General features: G+C 48.8%; 1 protein-coding gene across 7 annotated transcripts in view; it reads right to left on the bottom strand.

The window, feature by feature from the left end:
- The window catches only part of ATP2B3 (ATPase plasma membrane Ca2+ transporting 3), a 671,061-nt gene that overhangs the window by 76,939 nt on the left and 573,546 nt on the right, over positions 1–20,576 (bottom strand). For all 7 annotated transcript variants that reach the window (XM_063936325.1, XM_063936321.1, XM_063936322.1 and 4 more), the window contains 2 exons: positions 17,671–17,777; positions 12,351–12,542 (listed from right to left, as the gene is read on the bottom strand). In XM_063936325.1, coding sequence (XP_063792395.1) covers positions 12,351–12,542; positions 17,671–17,777 — 299 coding nt within the window. The remainder of the gene's footprint in view (positions 1–12,350; positions 12,543–17,670; positions 17,778–20,576) is intronic.

Genomic DNA, 20,576 nt, shown 5'->3' with positions numbered 1-20,576 from the left:
CACTGCACTTGAGACAGGTGCATTCCACCTCCTATATCTTGCTCAATTGTATAGGCTTGAATGGCCTTTTGCTGCTCCTCCAACCTCTGAAGCATATAGAGGGTTGAATTCCACCTCGTTACCACTTCTTGCTTCAGATGATGGCAGGGCAGGTTCAGTAGTTTTTGGTGGTGCTCCAGTCTTCTGTACGTGGTGCCTGTACGCCGAAAGTGTCCCGCAATTCTTCTGGCCACCGACAGCATCTCTTGCACGCCCCTGTCGTTTTTTAAAAAATTCTGCACCACCAAATTCAAGGTATGTGCAAAACATGGGACGTGCTGGAATTTGCCCAGATTTAATGCACACACAATATTGCTGGCGTTGTCCGATGCCACAAATCCACAGGAGAGTCCAATTGGGGTAAGCCATTCCGCGATGATCTTCCTCAGTTGCCGTAAGAGTTTTTCAGCTGTGTGCGTATTCTGGAAAGCGGTGATACAAAGCGTAGCCTGCCTAGGAAAGAGTTGGCGTTTGCGAGATGCTGCTACTGGTGCCGCCGCTGCTGTTCTTGCGGCGGGAGTCCATACATCTACCCAGTGGGCTGTCACAGTCATATAGTCCTGACCCTGCCCTGCTCCACTTGTCCACATGTCCGTGGTTAAGTGGACATTGGGTACAACTGCATTTTTTAGGACACTGGTGAGTCTTTTTCTGACGTCCGTGTACATTCTCGGTATCGCCTGCCTAGAGAAGTGGAACCTAGATGGTATTTGGTAACGGGGGCACACTGCCTCAATAAATTGTCTAGTTCCCTGTGAACTAACGGCGGATACCGGACGCACGTCTAACACCAACATAGTTGTCAAGGCCTCAGTTATCCGCTTTGCAGTAGGATGACTGCTGTGATATTTCATCTTCCTCGCAAAGGACTGTTGAACAGTCAATTGCTTACTGGAAGTAGTACAAGTGGGCTTACGACTTCCCCTCTGGGATGACCATCGACTCCCAGCGGCAACAACAGCAGCGCCAGCAGCAGTAGGCGTTACACGCAAGGATGCATCGGAGGAATCCCAGGCAGGAGAGGACTCGTCAGAATTGCCAGTGACATGGCCTGCAGGACTATTGGCATTCCTGGGGAAGGAGGAAATTGACACTGAGGGAGTTGGTGGGGTGGTTTGCGTGAGCTTGGTTACAAGAGGAAGGGATTTACTGGTCAGTGGACTGCTTCCGCTGTCACCCAAAGTTTTTGAACTTGTCACTGACTTATTATGAATGCGCTGCAGGTGACGTATAAGGGAGGATGTTCCGAGGTGGTTAACGTCCTTACCCCTACTTATTACAGCTTGACAAAGGGAACACACGGCTTGACACCTGTTGTCCGCATTTCTGGTGAAATACCTCCACACCGAAGAGCTGATTTTTTAGGTATTTTCACCTGGCATGTCAACGGCCATATTCCTCCCACGGACAACAGGTGTCTCCCCGGGTGCCTGACTTAAACAAACCACCTCACCATCAGAATCCTCCTGGTCAATTTCCTCCCCAGCGCCAGCAACACCCATATCCTCCTCATCCTGGTGTACTTCAACACTGACATCTTCAATCTGACTATCAGGAACTGGACTGCGGGTGCTCCTTCCAGCACTTGCAGGGGGCGTGCAAATGGTGGAAGGCGCATGCTCTTCACGTCCAGTGTTGGGAAGGTCAGGCATCGCAACCGACACAATTGGACTCTCCTTGTGGATTTGGGATTTCGAAGAATGCACAGTTCTTTGCTGTGCTGCTTTTGCCAGCTTGAGTCTTTTCATTTTTCTAGCGAGAGGCTGAGTGCTTCCATCCTCATGTGAAGCTGAACCACTAGCCATGAACATAGGCCAGGGCCTCAGCCGTTCCTTGCCACTCCGTGTGGTAAATGGCATATTGGCAAGTTTACGCTTCTCCTCCGACAATTTTATTTTAGGTTTTGGAGTCCTTTTTTTTCTGATATTTGGTGTTTTGGATTTGACATGCTCTGTACTATGACATTGGGCATCGGCCTTGGCAGACGACGTTGCTGGCATTTCATCGTCTCGGCCATGACTAGTGGCAGCAGCTTCAGCAAGAGGTGGAAGTGGATCTTGATCTTTCCCTAATTTTGGAACCTCAACATTTTTGTTCTCCATATTTTAATAGGCACAACTAAAAGGCACCTCAGGTAAACAATGGAGATGGATACTAGTATACAATTATGGACTGCCTGCCGACTGCAGACACAGAGGTAGCCACAGCCGTGAACTACCGTACTGTACTGTGTCTGCAGCTAATATAGACTGGTTGATAAAGAGAAGATGTCTATGTAACTATGTATGTATAAAGAAGACTGAAAAAAATCCACGGTTAGGTGGTATACAATTATGGACGGACTGCCTGCCGAGTGCAGACACAGAGGTAGCCACAGCCGTGAACTACCGTACTGTACTGTGTCTGCAGCTAATATAGACTGGTTGATAAAGAGAAGATGTCTATGTAACTATGTATGTATAAAGAAGAATGAAAAAAAACCACGGTTAGGTGGTATACAATTATGGACGGACTGCCTGCCGAGTGCAGACACAGAGGTAGCCACAGCCGTGAACTACCGTACTGTACTGTGTCTGCAGCTAATATAGACTGGTTGATAAAGAGAAGATGTCTATGTAACTATGTATGTATAAAGAAGAATGAAAAAAATCCACGGTTAGGTGGTATTACAATTATGGACGGACTGCCTGCCGAGTGCAGAGACACAGAGGTAGCCACAGCCGTGAACTACCGTACTGTGTCTGCTGCGACTGGATGATAAATGATATAAAAAATATATATATATCACTACTGCAGCCGGACAGGTATATATTATATATTATATAATGACGGACCTGCTGGACACTGTCTGTCAGCAGAATGAGTTTTATTTTTATTGAATAAAAAAAAACACACAAGTGAAGTCACACGACGAGTGTTTAACTTTTTCAGGCAATCACAATATAAGTATACTACTAACTATACTGGTGGTCAGTGTGGTCAGGTCACTGGTCAGTCACACTGGCAGTGGCACTCCTGCAGCAAAAGTGTGCACTGTTTAATTTTAATATAATATGTACTCCTGGCTCCTGCTATAACCTATAACTGGCACTGCAGTAGTGCTCCCCAGTCTCCCCCACAATTATAAGCTGTGTGAGCTGAGCAGTCAGACAGAAATATAATATATATAGATGATGCAGCACACTGGCCTGAGCCTGAGCAGTGCACACAGATATGGTATGTGACTGACTGAGTCACTGTGTGTATCGCTTTTTTCAGGCAGAGAACGGATATATTAAATAAACTGCACTGTGTGTCTGGTGGTCACTCACTATATAATATATTATGTACTCCTGGCTCCTGCTATAACCTATAACTGGCACTGCAGTAGTGCTCCCCAGTCTCCCCCACAATTATAAGCTGTGTGAGCTGAGCAGTCAGACAGATATATAATATATATAGATGATGCAGCACACTGGCCTGAGCCTGAGCAGTGCACACAGATATGGTATGTGACTGACTGAGTCACTGTGTGTATCGCTTTTTTCAGGCAGAGAACGGATATATTAAATAAACTGCACTGTGTGTCTGGTGGTCACTCACTATATAATATATTATGTACTCCTGGCTCCTGCTATAACCTATAACTGGCACTGCAGTAGTGCTCCCCAGTCTCCCCCACAATTATAAGCTGTGTGAGCTGAGCAGTCAGACAGATATATATAATATTATATATAGATAATAGATGATGCAGCACACCGGCCTGAGCCTGAGCAGTGCACACAGATATGGTATGTGACTGAGTCACTGTGTGCTGTGTATCGCTTTTTTCAGGCAGAGAACGGATTATAAAGTAAACTGCACTGTCCTCACTAGTAAACTCTCTCCACTCAGTCTCTACACTTCTACAGTAACAGTACTCCTCCTAGTCAGCTCCAGTAAATCTCTCTCAGTCTCTTATAATCTAAATGGAGAGGACGCCAGCCACGTCCTCTCCCTATCAATCTCAATGCACGTGTGAAAATGGCGGCGACGCGCGGCTCCTTATATAGAATCCGAGTCTCGCGATAGAATCCGAGCCTCGCGAGAATCCGACAGCGTCATGATGACGTTCGGGCGCGCTCGGGTTAACCGAGCAAGGCGGGAAGATCCGAGTCGCTCGGACCCGTGAAAAAAAACATGAAGTTCTGGCGGGTTCGGATTCAGAGAAACCGAACCCGCTCATCTCTAGTTATTATAGCTGCGTATGAAGTCTTGTAAAACGTCTATATATCTGTAGGTATTCTTTGCCGTGAAATAGCGCCACATGCGTGTTTTTAAAGTCCTATTGAAGCGCTCTATAACAGCCGCTTTCACATCGTTATTGGTCGTGAAATGATTTATACCGTATTTTTCTAACACCTTTTTTAGGTTTCTATTTAGAAACTCTTTACCATTATCGGTTTGTAGCTTCATCGGCACAGCACCCCGCTGGAATATTTTTTCAAAAGCATTAGCGACTGTTGCGGCGTTCTTAGCGGTCAGACTTTCACCCCACACCCTCTTACTGAATATATCGATGATTGTTAATATGTATTTAACACCATCGTTGTATTTTGACAGATCTATCAGCGAAACCAAATCGCATTGCCACTGTTGGTTTATACCCGATACACAAATCATGTTCCTTTTATAGTTTTTTCTTGCTGGCTTGTGCAACGTGTATGCGTCTTGTTCTTGTAACCACTTTCTTACGTCGGATCTTTTAAATTTATTTTTAACCGACCCATAATATTTATCAATGCCGCTAAAACTACCTGGTTTTAACACTGTGTAATATGCATCTTTCATCCGCTTGATTTGATGCGCTGCGTTGCGTGACATTCTGCGACTGGTGTTACGTGACATTTAATATTAAATTATAGTGTTTGATATCACTTTTATATAAAATTTTATATAAAAGCGATATCAAACACTATAATTTAATATTAAAGGGGGCGTGCCCCATGAGAAAGGAGGAGAAAGGGGTGGGGCAACTGTCACTTTGACAGAAAGGTGGTCTTTATCTACTCCGATGCAACAAAACTTAACCCTTATTGAAGCAATAACTATATACAAGCATTGCAGAAGAAGTCCGCACTAGGGACGGGCGCCCAGCATCCACTGCGGGCTACGAGAAATAGATTTACCGGTAAGTAAAATCTTATTTTCTCTAACGTCTTAGTGGATGCTGGGGACTCCGTAAGGACCATGGGGATTATACCAAAGCTCCCAAACGGGCGGGAGAGTACGGATGACTCTGCAGCACTGATTGAGCAAACAAGAGGTCCTCCTCAGCCAGAGTATCAAACTTGTAGAACTTTGCAAAAGTGTTTGAACCTGACCAAGTAGCCGCTCGGCATAGCTGTAATGCCGAGACCCCTCGGGCAGCTGCCAAGAAGAGCCCACCTTCCTAGTGGAATGGGCCTTAACTGATTTAGGTAACGGCAATCCGGCCGTAGAATGAGCCTGCTGAATCGTGTTACAGATCCAGCGAGCAATAGTTTGCTTTGAAGCAGGAGCACCAATCTTGTTGGATGCATACAGGACAAACAGTGACTCTGTTTTCCTGACCCTAGCCGTTCTGGCCACATACATTTTCAAAGCCCTGACCACATCAAGTAACTCGGAATCCTCCAAGTCACGTGTAGCCACAGGCACCACAATAGGTTGATTCATATGAAAAGATGACACCACTTTTGGCAGAAATTGTGGACGGGTCCGCAATTCCGCTCTATCCATATGGAAAACCAGATAGGGGCTTTTATGTGACAAAGCCGCTGATTCTGACACACGCCTAGCCGAAGCCAAGGCTAACAACATGACCACCTTCCATGTGAGTTATTTTAACTCCACCGTTTTAAGTGGTTCACACCAGTGTGACTTTAGGAAACTTAACACCACGTTAAGATCCCAGGGTGCCACCGGAGGCACAAAAGGAGGCTGAATATGTAGTACTCCTTTTACAAATGTCTGGACTTCTGGTAAAGAAGCCAACTCCTTTTGAAAGAAAATGGATAGGGCCGAAATCTGGACCTTAATGGAGCCTAATTTTAGGCCCAAATTCACTCCGGACTGTAGGAAGTGAAGAAAACGGCCCAGCTGGAATTCTTCCGTAGGAGCGTTCCTGGCCTCACACCAAGAAACATATTTTCGCCATATACGGTGATAATGTTTAGCTGTCACGTCCTTCCTAGCCTTTATCAGCGTAGGAATGACCTCATCCGGAATGCCTTTCTCTGCTAGGATCCGGCGTTCAACCGCCATGCCGTCAAACGCAGCTGCGGTAAGTCTTGGAACAGACAGGGCCCCTGTTGCAACAGGTCCTGTCTTAGAGGAAGAGGCCACGGTTCTTCTGTGAGCATTTCTTGCAGATCTGGATACCAAGTCCTACGTGGCCAATCCAGAACAATGAGGATTGTTCTCACTCCTCTTTTTCTTATTATCCTCAGCACCTTGGGTATGAGAGGAAGAGGAGGAAATACATAGACCGACTGGAACACCCACGGTGTCACCAGGGCGTCTACAGCTACTGCCTGCGGGTCTCTTGACCTGGCGCAATACCTCTGTAGCTTTTTGTTGAGGCGGGATGCCATCATGTCCACCTGTGGCAGTTCCCACCGACTTGTAATCTGTGCGAAGACTTCGTGATGAAGTACCCACTCTCCCGGGTGGAGGTCGTGTCTGCGGAGGAAGTCTGCTTCCCAGTTGTCCACTCCCGGAATGAACATTGCTGACAGTGCGCTTACATGATTCTCCGCCCAGCGAAGAATTCTGGTGGCTTCCGCCATCGCCACTCTGCTCCTTGTGCCGCCTTGGCGGTTTACGTGAGCCACTGCGGTGACGTTGTCTGACTGGATCAGAACCGGTTGGTCGCGAAGCAAGGTCTCCGCTTGACACAGGGCGTTGTATATGGCCCTTAGTTCCAGGATGTTGTCCAGTAAGTCCCATTGGAAAGTCCTCGCATGGAACCTTACGAAGGGAATGGCTTCGTATGACGCCACCATCTTTCCCAGGACTCGAGTGCAGTGATGCACCGACACCTGTTTTGGTTTCAATAGGTTCTTGACCAGGGTCATGAGTTCCTGGGCTTTTTCTATCGGGAGATAAACCCTTTTCTGGTCTGTGTCCAGAATCATGCCCAAGAAAGACAGACGAGTCGTAGGAACCAACTGCGACTTTGGAATATTGAGAATCCAGCCGTGTTGCCGTAACACTTCCAGTGAAAGTGATACGCTGTTCAGCAACTGTTCTCTTGATCTCGCTTTTATGAGGAGATCGTCCAAGTACGGGATAATTGTGACACCTTGCTTCCGCAGGAGCACCATCATTTCCGCCATTACCTTGGTGAATATTCTCGGTGCCATGGAGAGACCAAACGGCAACGTCTGAAATTGGTAATGACAATCCTGTACCGCAAATCTCAGGTACGCCTGATGAGGTGGATAAATGGGGACATGAAGGTATGCATCCTTTATGTCCAGAGACACCATAAAATCCCCCCCTTCCAGGCTTGCAATGACCGCTCTTAGCGATTCCATCTTGAACTTGAACCTTTTGAGGTATAGGTTCAGGGATTTTAAATTCAATATGGGTCTGACCGAACCGTCCGGTTTCAGGATTACAAACATGGTCGAATAATAACCCCGTCCCTGTTGAAGGAGGGGAACCTTGACCACCACCTGTTGAAGATATAATTTTTGAATTTCTTTTAACACTATTTCCCTCTCTTGGGGGGAAGCTGGTAGAGCCGATTTGAAATATCGGTGAGGGGGCATCTCTTCGAATTCCAGCTTGTATCCCTGAGACACAATTTCTATTGCCCAGGGATCCACCTGGGAGTGAACCCACATGTGGCTGAAACTTCGAAGACGTGCCCCCACCGGGCCCAGCTCCGCCATTGGAGCCCCAGCGTCATGCGGTGGATTTCGTAGAGGCCGGGGAGGACTTCTGTTCTTGGGAACTAGCTGTGTTGTGCAGCTTCTTTCCTCTACCTCTACCTCTGGCAAGAAAGGACGCACCTCGGACTTTCTTGTTTCTATGTGATCGAAAGGACTGCATTTGATAAGGCTGTGAGGGAATATAAGGCAAAAAACTTGACTTTCCAGCTGTAGCCGTGGAGACCAGGTCCGAGAGACCCTCCCCGAACAATTCCTCACCCCTGTAAGGTAAAACCTCCATATGCCTTTTTGAGTCTGCATCACCTGTCCATTGCCGAGTCCACAGGACCCTTCTGGCCGAAATCGACATAGCGTTTATTCTAGAACCCAAAAGACTAATGTCTCTTTGAGCATCTCTCATATATAGGACAGCGTCTTTAATATGCCCCAGGGTCAATAATACAGTATCCTTGTCTAGGGTATCAATCTCCTCAGATAAGGTATACGTCCATGCTGCTACAGCACTACATACCCAGGCCGACGCGATTGCCGGTCTTAGTAAGGTACCCGAATGTGTATAAATGGACTTCAGGGTAACCTCCTGCTTGCGATCAGCAGCATCTTTGAGGGTAGCCGTGTCCTGTGATGGCAGGGCTACCTTCTTGGATAAGCGTGTTAAAGCTTTGTCCACCCTAGGGGAGGATTCCCATCGTAACCTGTCCGTTGGCGGGAAAGGATACGCCATAAGAATCCTTTTGGAAATCTGCAGTTTTTTATCTGGAGATTCCCAAGCCTTTTCACATAACTCATTCAGTTCGTGTGAGGGGGGAAAGGTTACCTCAGGCTTCTTTCCCTTATACATATGCACCCTCTTGTCCGGGACAGGGGTTTCCTCCGTGATATGCAAAACGTCTTTTATTGCTATAATCATATATCGAAGAGACTTAGCCAATTTTGGCTGTAACTTTGCATCATCGTAGTCGACACTGGAGTCAGAATCCGTGTCGGTATCTGTGTCAACAATCTGGGATAGTGGACGCTTTTGGGACCCTGACGGTCCCTGCAACATAGGGTCAGGCACGGGATGAGACCCTGACTGTCCCAATGTCTCAGCCTTGCCAAATCTTGTATGCAAGGAATTAACATTATCATTCAAAACCTTCCACATATCCATCCAATCAGGTGTCGGCGCCGTCGGCGGGGACACCACATTCATTAGCTCCTGCTCCTCTCCCACATAGCCTTCCTCCTCAGACATGTCGACACAAGCGTACCGACACACCACACACACAGGGAATGTCCTTTCTGGAGACAGTTCCCCCACCAGGCCCTTTGGAGAGACAGAGAGAGAGTATGCCAGCACACACCCCAGCGCTATAAATCCCAGGAATAACACAGTAACTTAATGTTAACCCAGTAGCTGCTGTAATATAGTTTTTTTTTTTTTGCGCCTAAATATGTGCCCCCCCTCTCTTTCCACCCTCTTCTATCGTGTATCAGCAGGGGAGAGCCTGGGGAGCTTCCTCTCAGCGGTGCTGTGGAGAAAAAATGGCGCTGGTGAGTGCTGAGGAAGAAGCCCCGCCCCCTCGGCGGCGGGCTTCTGTCCCGCTTAAAATGTAATTTCTGGCGGGGGCTCTTACATATATACAGTGCCCAGCTGTATATATGCTTATTTTGCCATATGAGGTCCCAAATGCTGCCCAGGGCGCCCCCCCCTGCGCCCTGCACCCTAACAGTGACCGGAGTATGTGTAGGTGTGTGTGGAGCAATGGCGCACAGCTGCAGCGCTGTGCGTTACCTCCTGTGAAGAACACAAAGTCTTCTTCCGCCTGAAGTCTTCTTTGCTTCTCATACTCACCCGGCTTCTGTCTTCCGGCTCTGCGAGGGGGACGGTGGCGCGGCTCTGGGACCGGACGGCGAGGGTGAGATCCTGCGTACCGATCCCTCTGGAGCTAATGGTGTCCAGTAGCCTAAGAAGCAGGACCTAGCTTCAGAGAGTAGGGCTGCTTCTCTCCCCTCTGTCCCACGATGCAGGGAGTCTGTTGCCAGCAGATCTCCCTGAAAATAAAAAAACTAACAAAATACTTTCTCTCAGCATGCTCAGGAGAGCTCACTGAAAAGCACCCCGGTCGTCTGGGCACAGATTCAAACTGAGGTCTGGAGGAGGGACATAGAGGGAGGAGCCAGTGCACACCAGAACCTAAATTCTTTCTTAAAGTGCCCATGTCTCCTGCGGAGCCCGTCTATCCCCATGGTCCTTACGGAATCCCCAGCATCCACTAGGACATTAGAGAAATGAATACTTACTATCCCTGCTCCTGATTCCCGACCGCTGCAGACCTCCCCTGGCGCCGCTCCTCTCCTCAGATCTATGGGAGAGACGTCATGACGTCTCTCCCATAGCACAGCATAGATAGACACTAGAGGTCAATTATGACCCCTAGCGTCTGTGCCAGTCCCACAATGCTGTGCGGTGCGCGATGATGTCATCGCGCACCGCACAGCAAAGGTCCTCTCCATGAAGGGAAACTAGACGGGTAGCGTCTAGTTCCCTTCACAGCGGGGGGTCACTGCCAAACTGTAGCGGATCTTGCCATGCGGATCTTGCCTCCGGAAGGCGGCGCCCCGGGCAAAAGTCCTGCTTGCCCGTGGCAAGATCCGCTACTGGTGGGAGCAGTGCCTCCCCTGTCATTAATGATTAAAATAATACAAAGAAGATATTTATGACACATATTCTGTGTCATAAACAGTGGTGTCGAGAGAGGGGGGGGAGAGGGTACAAATTACCCGGGCCCAGGTCTGATGGCCCCTCCGGCCCAGTAGGCCTGGCAGCTGCAGCTCTTCTCCTCAGCCCAGCACACTCTGCTGTGTACCGGGCTGCAGTATGGCCATGGAGGTGCTTAAAATACAATTTTTTTCAGTATTTTTTTCTAAAAGTACATGACCACACCTCCTGTGATTAGGCCACGCCCCTTGAAAAGTACCTGGGCCCAGCCCGGCTCTCGATTGCCCTGGTCATAAATATCTCCCCTATATATTAATCTAATCATTTCTACACTTAAAATGAGTTTGGGAGGCACCAATAGTAATGCCTCCCGTTGTCAATGGGACAGAGGCAGGATCGGGGGGCGGGCGGGCGTTGGTAGGGCCATGCTACGGGCTGTAAAAACCCATTGAAAATCAAGGGCAAAGCGGCACCTACTAAAGTGCTGCCTTGATACAGGGACGTGCTTTCAACCCATGAAAGCACGCCCCTGTCAGTGAGGCCAGAGTGATTGGCCAGCGGATCCGTCACTGGATCCCGCTGCCATCACTGTGTGGGCGCGGCATAGGTGGGGGCTGCGGTGGCGGCGGGACGCGGCACAGGTGCAGGTGAGAAGACGCCGTGGAAGTCCTGGATGGGCTATGCAAAAGAGCTTAACAGCCGCCGCCCACCAGGTGAAGACGCCGGAAGCCCTGGGAAGGGGGCGGCCATGCAAAAGAGCTTAAAGGCCTCCAGGTGAAGACCCTGACTAATAAAACATTTTTTTAAACGTGTGGTGGTTTATTTTTATATTTTCTTTACAGGCGGACTACAGGTGCCAGCGGGCCCTTTATGTCCGGGCATGCTGGCACCTGTGGTTCTCCAAGTGCCGGCATGCTGGGGCAGGCCTGCTGGAACCTGTAGGCCGCCTGTAAAGAACAATATTATCATACACTGACACCCGCACTCACCGCCACCAGGGGTGCGGGGCATAGCACTGGGCTATCAGCCCAGTGCTGGTTGTTGCTCGGGAGGGGGCACCCCATTTATATTTTCTGGGGTCCCCACTTTCCAAGGAATTCCAGCCCTGGGCTGACTGGCTTGGGGGGGCTGATTAATGTTATGGCAGGGGGACCCCACACTGAGTGTCTCCCCTGCTATGGCATTACCCCCCCCCTGGCTGGTACTGCCTGGTGCTGGTTTTAGTGAAGTACGGGAGGGTGTTGGTTAGCTGCCAGTGCATCTCCAGCCACTGAGCTCACAGCACATCACTGGAGGGCGGGGGTGTCTCTTGGCCGCACTGGGTGTCATCGACCCCGATGCCACCAGTGTTGGGAACCACTGCACCCAAATCTATATTTTCTGTGTGTGAACAGTGTTTGTGGGTGTGGCCAGTGCTGTGTGGGTGTGGCCAGTGCCTTGTGGGCGTGTACACCCCTACACTGACACGATAATAGGCCTCTTTTTAGCTTTAGCTCCATCCGCCCCATCTCTATTGGAATAGAAGACTGACCAATTTTTTTTGTAATGTTATATGCGGCCTCTAGCTAATGTCAATCGTTCTTCTGAGAAGAGGCAGCATAATGTTCCCTTACATCAAGTCGGCTTGTGGGCGTTACTACAGTGTGACGACTTCGGCGGAATCAGCCGGATTCACTGATCGCTATTATTCTGCAGCAGAACACACTGACCTGAGTGATGCAGGCCCCAGTAAACGCCACGATGACCGCTACCACATTGACCGTCAGTTGAAATTGTAGGAATTTGGAAATGCTGTCGTACACATTGCGGCCCCACATGACAGCCTTGACTATGCTGGAGAAATTGTCATCCGTTAAGATGATATCCGAGGCTTCCTTGGCGACATCTGTACCTGCCAATCCCTAGGGAAAACAAAAAAACACCCATAAGCCATTATTTCTAATGTGGAAGCTCAATGTACAACGAGGCAGCTTCCCTGGAGTTCTGCAAGTGGGTAACTCTACAATTGCGATGTGGCCTGAGCCACAGTTATTTTACGTGCAGCACTCGTTGTTACTAATCTTAAATGGTGCTCAACCAATCAGCTCCTAACTGCCACGTTACAGGCTGTGTTTGAAAAATGACACTTAGGAGCTGATTGGTTGGAGCACCATTAAACATCAATAACGAGTGATAGCAAGCATGTCACTCGTTATTAAATGGGACCTTTGATCTTGATCCAGAGGTGGACACGAGTTAGACTATTTTCGCGGTTGACCAATGGCTGTGGCTCTGCGCAAGAGCAGATCTGGTCCTGCGACCAACTTTAATAACACAACTTAGTTGAAACTTAGGGGGTCTTTCCGACCCGATTGCATGCTGCAGTTTTTCGCAGCGGTGAGATCGGGTCAAAACTGCGCATGCGCCGGTGCCGGAGTGCGCTGGCGCATGCCAGACGGGCGATGGCCGTCGTTGCCTAGCGATCGCCTCTGCCTGATTGACAGGCAGAGGCGGTCGCTGTGCAGGAGGGGGCGGCACAGCGACATTTGGCTGCCATTTTGGGGGCGCGGTATGGCCAACGCGGGGGGGGGGGGGGGCCGCAGCGGCTGCGTGACCTCACACGCAGCCGCTGCGACCCTGGCAGCGACAAGTAACTCCTGGCCAGCTGCAGGAGCTGCGCTGGCTGGGAATTACTCTACAAGTACAAAAGCAGCGGCGATGCTTTTGTACTTGTGCGGTGGGGCTGAGCCAGACATGCGGGGCGGACTAGCCCTGTGCTGGGCATCCCCCTGCATGTCTGTGTCAGCAGGGCTGTCTTTTTGTATGGGCTCAATGGGCTCTTGCCCAAGGGCCCCAGGATTAAAAGGGCCCTAAGTTGATAGCGGAGGGTCCCCTCTTTCCAGGGGTACCAGATTTTTGAAAATCAGCCCTGGGGAACAGGAGATATCTGACTTCAAAGCAGTGGTCCCCATCCAAGCCTGTTAATTGTTCTTCCCAGCCAGATATCTCTGGTTCTGTCTGACGTAGAGTTTTTCTGAGGGTATAATCCAAACGTTGGAACTCTCCCCTTTTGGTGGACACTGGCAGCTTGTCTCTACTATGCCCAGAACCAGAGATATCAGCCTTCCAGCAGCTGGTCCCTGCTCCAGCTCCACACGCCTAATGTGCAGTTTTAGATTTTCATTGGTGAATTCATTGGCTCCTGAAGTCTGATCCCCAAGTCCCCAGAACCTCTTGAAAGGTGGGACTCTCTAGATTTTGTTTTATCCCATTAAAGTTAAGAAATCTATTTCCAGGAACTGGAGATATCTGCAGTAAAGCAAGCTGCCCTGACCCCCGGTAAATGAATTAAACACCCCCTACCACCTTGGAAGTCATGTACCAGGACCCCTTCATTCAGCACAATGTCTCCTTCTACAGTTTAGTGTTCTCCTTCCCATCTCATTTGTGCAGTAAAGGAGTAATTAACAGAAATTATTTCTCCAGGTCCTACATGCTGAGCGAAAGATAGAACCCGCCTACCACCACGCGGAACATCAAAGCTGCCGCTGATCGCACCCCCCACCCCTTCCGCTGATTGGTGGGAAGGGGCCCCAGGGCATTGCTGTGCCCAGGGGCCTACACTGCTGTTAAGATGGCTCTGTGTGTCAGTGATCGTAGCACAGCTACGATCTGGTCGGAATGACTCCCTTACAGCACACACTGTACCTCCCGCCACTTCACGTGATCATTTGGCTGCTATTCAAAACACAACTTTATGTATACATCAGTTTGCAGGCAGGTGACAACCTGCTTTTGGTACAAACTGATCACTGATTGGAGGGCTGAATTCAGACCTGATTGTAGATGTGCTAAATGTAGGACATCTATGATCAGCTTCCCTGACATGCGGGGAGACGCCCAGCACAGGGCTAGTCCGGCCCGCATGTCAGTCCATGCCCCATCGGACAAGTACAAAAGGGGGCGATGCTTTTGTACTGGAAGAGTAGCTCCCCACCAGCGCAGCTCTTGCGTGCTGACAGGGAGCTACTTGTCGCTGCTCGGGTCTGGGCACTCCTGCGATACCTGGACCACGCCCCCTAAACAGCGACCGCCTCTGCCTGTCAATCAGGCAGAGGCAATCGCAGGGCTGAGACAGCGTCACCGAAAACGCACAGCAGCGATCAGGCCTGAATTAGACCCATAGACTGACCGAGAACCCGGATAAAAGCTTCTGTTATTTGGTAAATCAGCGTTGCAAGCTCAGCCAAGCAAAATCAAATGCTTACTTTATTTTCTGCAAGGTGCATCCTGTCTAACTACATCTATAGAACGTTGCATGATGATGTCATAGGTCGACAGTGTCTAGGCCAACAGTCAATAGGTCGATAACATATGGCCGACATGCATTCAGTCAGCCTGGTCCAAAGGTCAACAACTAAAAGGTAGACAGTGGGCAAGATTGACAGGTACAAAAAGCTCGGCAGGTTGAAATGGCCGACATGACAGCGGTCGACGCGCACATGGTTGACACAAGTTTTTTGGGGGTTATTCGCATGTTTTTCCACTTTTGCTTGATTTGTTATCCACATGGATTATAACTGGGAATAGTAACCTGTGGCGAGTGCAGTGGTGGCGGAGCGAGGCAGCATGGCGATGGAAGCGGGCCCGCCACGGTACACGTTTACCCTGAATGTGGTCACAGATGATGGAACATACAAAAACGACACCCCAAAAAACATAAACAACTCGTGTTGACCTTTTCCTGTATTGACCATTGACATGTCGACCTTTTATACCTGTCGGCAGGGCTGTCATCAGAAATTGTGGGGCCCGGGACTGACAAAGGAAACCGGGCCCCTCCACCGCCCCCCCTCCAAAAAAGATTCTGCCGCACCACTCCACCCCTATGTGATGTCATACATTGTGATGTTACATATAGGTGGAGTGTTGCGGACCTGCAGGAACTGTTCACAGAGAGCTGTTGCGCAGTTGTTTTAAGAAGTCAACATTGAGCATCAGCCCACTGCTGTTTCACAGCCTGGTGCAGCTCTCCAGGTATTGGTGCTAGGAGCATGGGGTGGACCCCCTCTCTGTAAGGCCCGGGACACCAGTCCCCACAGTCCCCCCCTAGTTGCTGCCCTGCCTGTCGGCCTTACCCACTTTCGACCTTTTGACCCTATCGACATAATGCATGCCAGCCATATGGGGTCAACCTAATGACTGTCTATGCAGTTACTGTAGATCTTCTATACTATACCCGGTGTAATAAGTAAATGTATATCACTGAATTGCCAGCCATGCGGTGTTTCCCGAACGCCGATCCACATGTAACTGCTTTATCAGTTTAGACAATGGAAGACAAGACCGTGCGAGTAATCAGACAGCACCCATAGTAGTGTCCTGTACAGCTGTCAGTACCTTCCACTTAGCACTTAATGACTACCTATTATACCACTATTCACTTAATCTGTTTATATCTATCTACTGCACCATTGTTCTGTGTTCCCTCTGTCTTGTTAGCTAAATATAGCCGCAGCCTCAGCCGACATCAGATCATCTCATGATCATAAGCAGAAAGAAGAGGGTCAAATCCAAGCATGGAAACTGCGCCACAATGTCCATTAATGCTAGGGCGCGTCTGCTCTGCCTGGCCCCAATGTGACGGAATTCGTGTCCAATTGGCAAAGCGTGTAGTATACAAACTGGGCAGGATTCCGCAACCGTGTCTGATCACCAAATAGGTGGGTTTCAGCTAAGGGCGCCCGGTGACACATGACTGTACGCCCAGGTCTGCAGGAGCCATCTTCTAGCCAGACTTGTGGCATCTGACATCCATCCGAATCAGAACATCATCAAGTAATTGTGCTGTTATTTGGAGCACGCAGGTATTGTGGCCAGATGATTCTCTGTATCCCAGCATCAGGCACAGATTACTGCGCAAACCTACCACCAACGTCCCATATAGCCAAAGGGAGATCATTAAGATTTGTTGTGCAAGGATGGACCAGTTCTTCAGATGCATATAATTATAAAACAGATGCACAACAAAGCAGCAGGATGTTTCCACTGTGAATTAAGGCCCTGAATCAGAGTTTGTTGCAGGAGGGGGGATACTCGCATATTATTCCCGATTATCGGTAATCTGTGTCTGTGCAAGGTTCGTTCTGCGCATGCTTTGTGCCTGCCCAGAGCCTATGAAAGTTGCCCATAGTTTCTTTCTGCCACTGGGGTTGAGGGGGAGGACAGGGGAGGGCCTGCATTCCTTGAAACTGGGGCGTGCCGCCCTGTTTCCTAAGAGGGGAGAGCCAAGGGTCTGTGTGTCACCATGCACTCTTCCTGGCTTGGCAGACCCCCTTTCCATTGGTCAGCTGTCTAAGCTGAGGTTTAGCTGGCCGACTGTGTGGACCATCGATGGTCGCGATGTTGGATCCCAGCCTGTGATGTTGGTCGCAGTGCTGGGATCGATGCTGCATGCAGGAGGTGTCTCCTCTACTGAGATGTCTACTGCATGTTCCTCATTAAAATATCGGCCAGTGTGTACGCAGCATAAGAGTTTGCTCTGCACATTAAAGATCTTATACAGTAGAGGATAGTGGCAGTGATAGAACTAATATTTCCCAGAATGCAGCCTATCAGGGTACTTAGAACAAATGGCATCACTTCTTCTCCAATAGTTAGAGCAGACCTGGCCAACCTGTGGCTCTCCAGCTGTTGTAAAACTACAAGTCCCATCATGCTTTGCCACAGTTTTGCTATTCGGGAGTGCTAAAACTGTGGCAAGGCATTCTGGGATGTGAAGTTTCACAACATCTGGAGAGACACAGGTTAGCCAGGCCTGAGTTAGAGGGTAATAGCACTTATGTTATCTTGTATGTCCTGCAGAAACATCTCAGCCCTTATTTTACATATGCCGGATAAGCCAGCATTACAGAAATGGTGGTAAGGACCTGCAATTAGTATTAGTGAGTAGTGACACCTTATTATTATTATTTAAAGATAAAGGCCTGCTTTGTACATTGCACCCTTTCCACACACACTACAGTACATCCATTACAGAAATGTCATTACCATTGCAAATCCAACATCTGCTTTTTTAAGAGCTGGGCCGTCGTTGGTGCCGTCTCCTGTCACTGCTACAACTTGGCGTTGCTCACCAATTGTGCTGTCAATTATGCCTGAAAACAAAGCAAGATGCGAGAGTTTATTCACAGGTGACTGACGCTTAGGTAGCTGTGCTGGCCTGGGTTTAATAGCGTACAACAGTGACACATCTGCTTTTCCTGAGGTAAGAAAACACAGGACTGGACCAGTTCTAATATCTTGATCCAAGATTCAATCATTCTTATAAGACTTATGCCAGTCCTAGTGCCCATTAGTCCAATGTCTATTATACGTAATCTTTTGCCCACCACAACAAGTTCCTCCCCATATGCCCCCTCAAACCAATTTTCTCTCCCTCATTTCTAGCTGTGGCAAGAACACTCTGCAAGTTTGGGCAGCAAATGGTGAGGAAGCCATGTTTTGTCATTCAATGAAGACACGGGAGGTTTGAGCTAATAAGATCACAGGATTTCCTTAAAATGAAGTCCTTGGTGGTTTTAGCCAATCAAAATCTCCAACAAGCAGAGCTGCAACTGTCTCGTATTAAAAGTATTAATCCTATGACACCACTGCTTCACTTAGTCAAACAAGTTTCTGCTGTGTCAGGAAATAGTGAAGCTGTCAGTAAGACTGCTTAGCTCCTCAGGCATTGTACCTGTGGAATACGGTGGGCTGCAGAAGGCAGCATGTGGTTTTTGTGGCCTTGAGTTGCTTGGACCAATTCGATACTGTTGCATTTTTAAGGTATATATAAATGTTCTTTTGTATGATTGTACTGTTTTGATGTTTTGTTTAGTTCTATATATATGTGCTCTGCATTGACCCTGGTCAATTTTAGCGCAGAAGTCAAGCCAAAATGGAAGACTGAATTGTCAGTAAATACTGCAGCCACAGTCAATAATTAGTGTAAGGGGGGAACTAGGCGTGAACTACAGTATTACGTTCTACACCAGGCCTGGCCAACCTGTGGTTCTCCAGATGTTGTGAAACTACACATCCCAGCATGCCCTGCCACAGTTTTAGCATTCCCTAATAGCAAAACTGGGGTAAGGCATGATGGGACTGGTAGTTTTACAACAGCTGGAGAGCCACAGGTTGGCCAGGCCTGTTCTACACCATACTTGCCGACTTTAAATATCTCCTCCCGGAGAGGAGACACTGCACGAGACTTCAGGGGGCGGGCTATGACATCATTAAGCCCCGCCCCATATCAGGGAACACCACGATTTGCAGGTCCGCAGAAAGGGGGCGGGGCTAAAATGATGCGATTTGCATCATTTTAACCCACTCCCCGGACAGAGTTTATCTCTTCATCCTGCCCGCATCACTAGGGTGCAAGCAGGATGCGGGAGACCTGACTACTCTTCCGGGGGTGCGGGGAGTAACCCAAAAAAACGGGAGCCTCCCGCAGCTTCCGGGAGAGTAGGCAAGTATGTTCTACATGCTGTTGCTTATGTTGGAATTCACTGGATTGCAGCAAGGTTTCTAGTCATCTATCCTCTTCAGCAAATGAATCACCAGGTTCCAGTTTGATCTTTGAGGAACTGATGGACATTTAACAAAGTTTGGAGAGAGATAAAGTACTAACAAATGAGATCCCAACTGTAATTTTTCAAACACAGCCTGTAACATGACAGTAGCTGATTGGTTAGTAGTGTGGAGTCTATTCACATAGATACCGAAACAGCTACCAGTAATCACCACTATATATCGCACAATGGAAAACTGAGCCTTATGTGCTTCTATGGATCGCACTCCCTGTACTACTATATAGGGAAGCGATATGTACACTCAGTGTCGGACTGGGGCATGAAGGGCCCACCGGGGGGACGCAGTGATAAGGGCCCATACTTAGGGGTGTGGCTAGTCTACAAAGGGGGTGTGGCCAGCTTCCACAGAGGCGTGAAATACACAATAGTTTAGTGCAGTGTAACGCAACACATCTACCATGTATAATACAAGTGCACAGTCTGGAACCTGATCCCTAGAGGAAGGCAGGCTTGGACTGGCACACAGGGGTACAGGGGAAACCACCGGTGGGCCCTACTGCCTGGGGGCCCACCTTCTGCTCTAAGGATCAGGTTCCAGACTGTGCACTTGAATTATACATTATACATATGTTACCTTATACTGGACTATAGTGTATTCTCTACAGTGCATTGCTGTTATTAATCTGTTATTAATCTGGTACATTATCATGCATGCAGCAGCTGAATTTACTGTATATATTTATGAAGGAGCCCAGACATCGCACTCTCTAATGGTTATTCAAACCAATGCGGTGGCAGGCCACACCCCCTCTGCAGACTGGCCACACCCCTAACATGGGCCCCTACCACTGCATTCCTCCGGTGGGCCCTACATGCCCCAGTCCGACACTGGAGGAAGGAGTGGCCACTCAGGCAGTGCGGCCTACTGGTGGTTTCCCTGGTACCCCTGTGGGCCAGTCCGACCCTGTGTACACTAGCCAGGAGCACCGCTGGGGAAATCTGAGATTACTCTACCATAACCCCTTTTATGAATGGGGCTTTTCACTGCTGCATGAATAGACCCCATTTTATCTCTCTCCAAACTTTGATAAATCTCCCCTGGATTTCTTACAGTGAAGGAGATATGTGATGTCAATCCTTTGAGCCGTGTGGCAGCTGCTGAGAGGGGTCAGTGCAGACTACAAATTCTGATTCCCATTTAAAATTAAGTAATGCGGGAACCGGAAGTGGAATTAATTGACTTGGGGTATTTTGTGGGTATTGGAAGAAGGGCAGACACATTGGTGCTGATCTTAATAAGAGTGCTAGGCAGAAATAAGGAGATCCTGCCTGCAGTCCTAATAACTGCACTCCAGACATGTCCCCCTGCCCTGTCCCTGCTAC

Source organism: Pseudophryne corroboree, chromosome 8 (assembly GCF_028390025.1).
Source record: "Pseudophryne corroboree isolate aPseCor3 chromosome 8, aPseCor3.hap2, whole genome shotgun sequence".
NCBI classification, from domain to species: Eukaryota; Metazoa; Chordata; class Amphibia; order Anura; family Myobatrachidae; genus Pseudophryne; species Pseudophryne corroboree.
The sequence above is the reverse complement of the archived record's forward strand: the minus strand, read 5'-3'. Positions and strand labels throughout refer to the sequence as shown.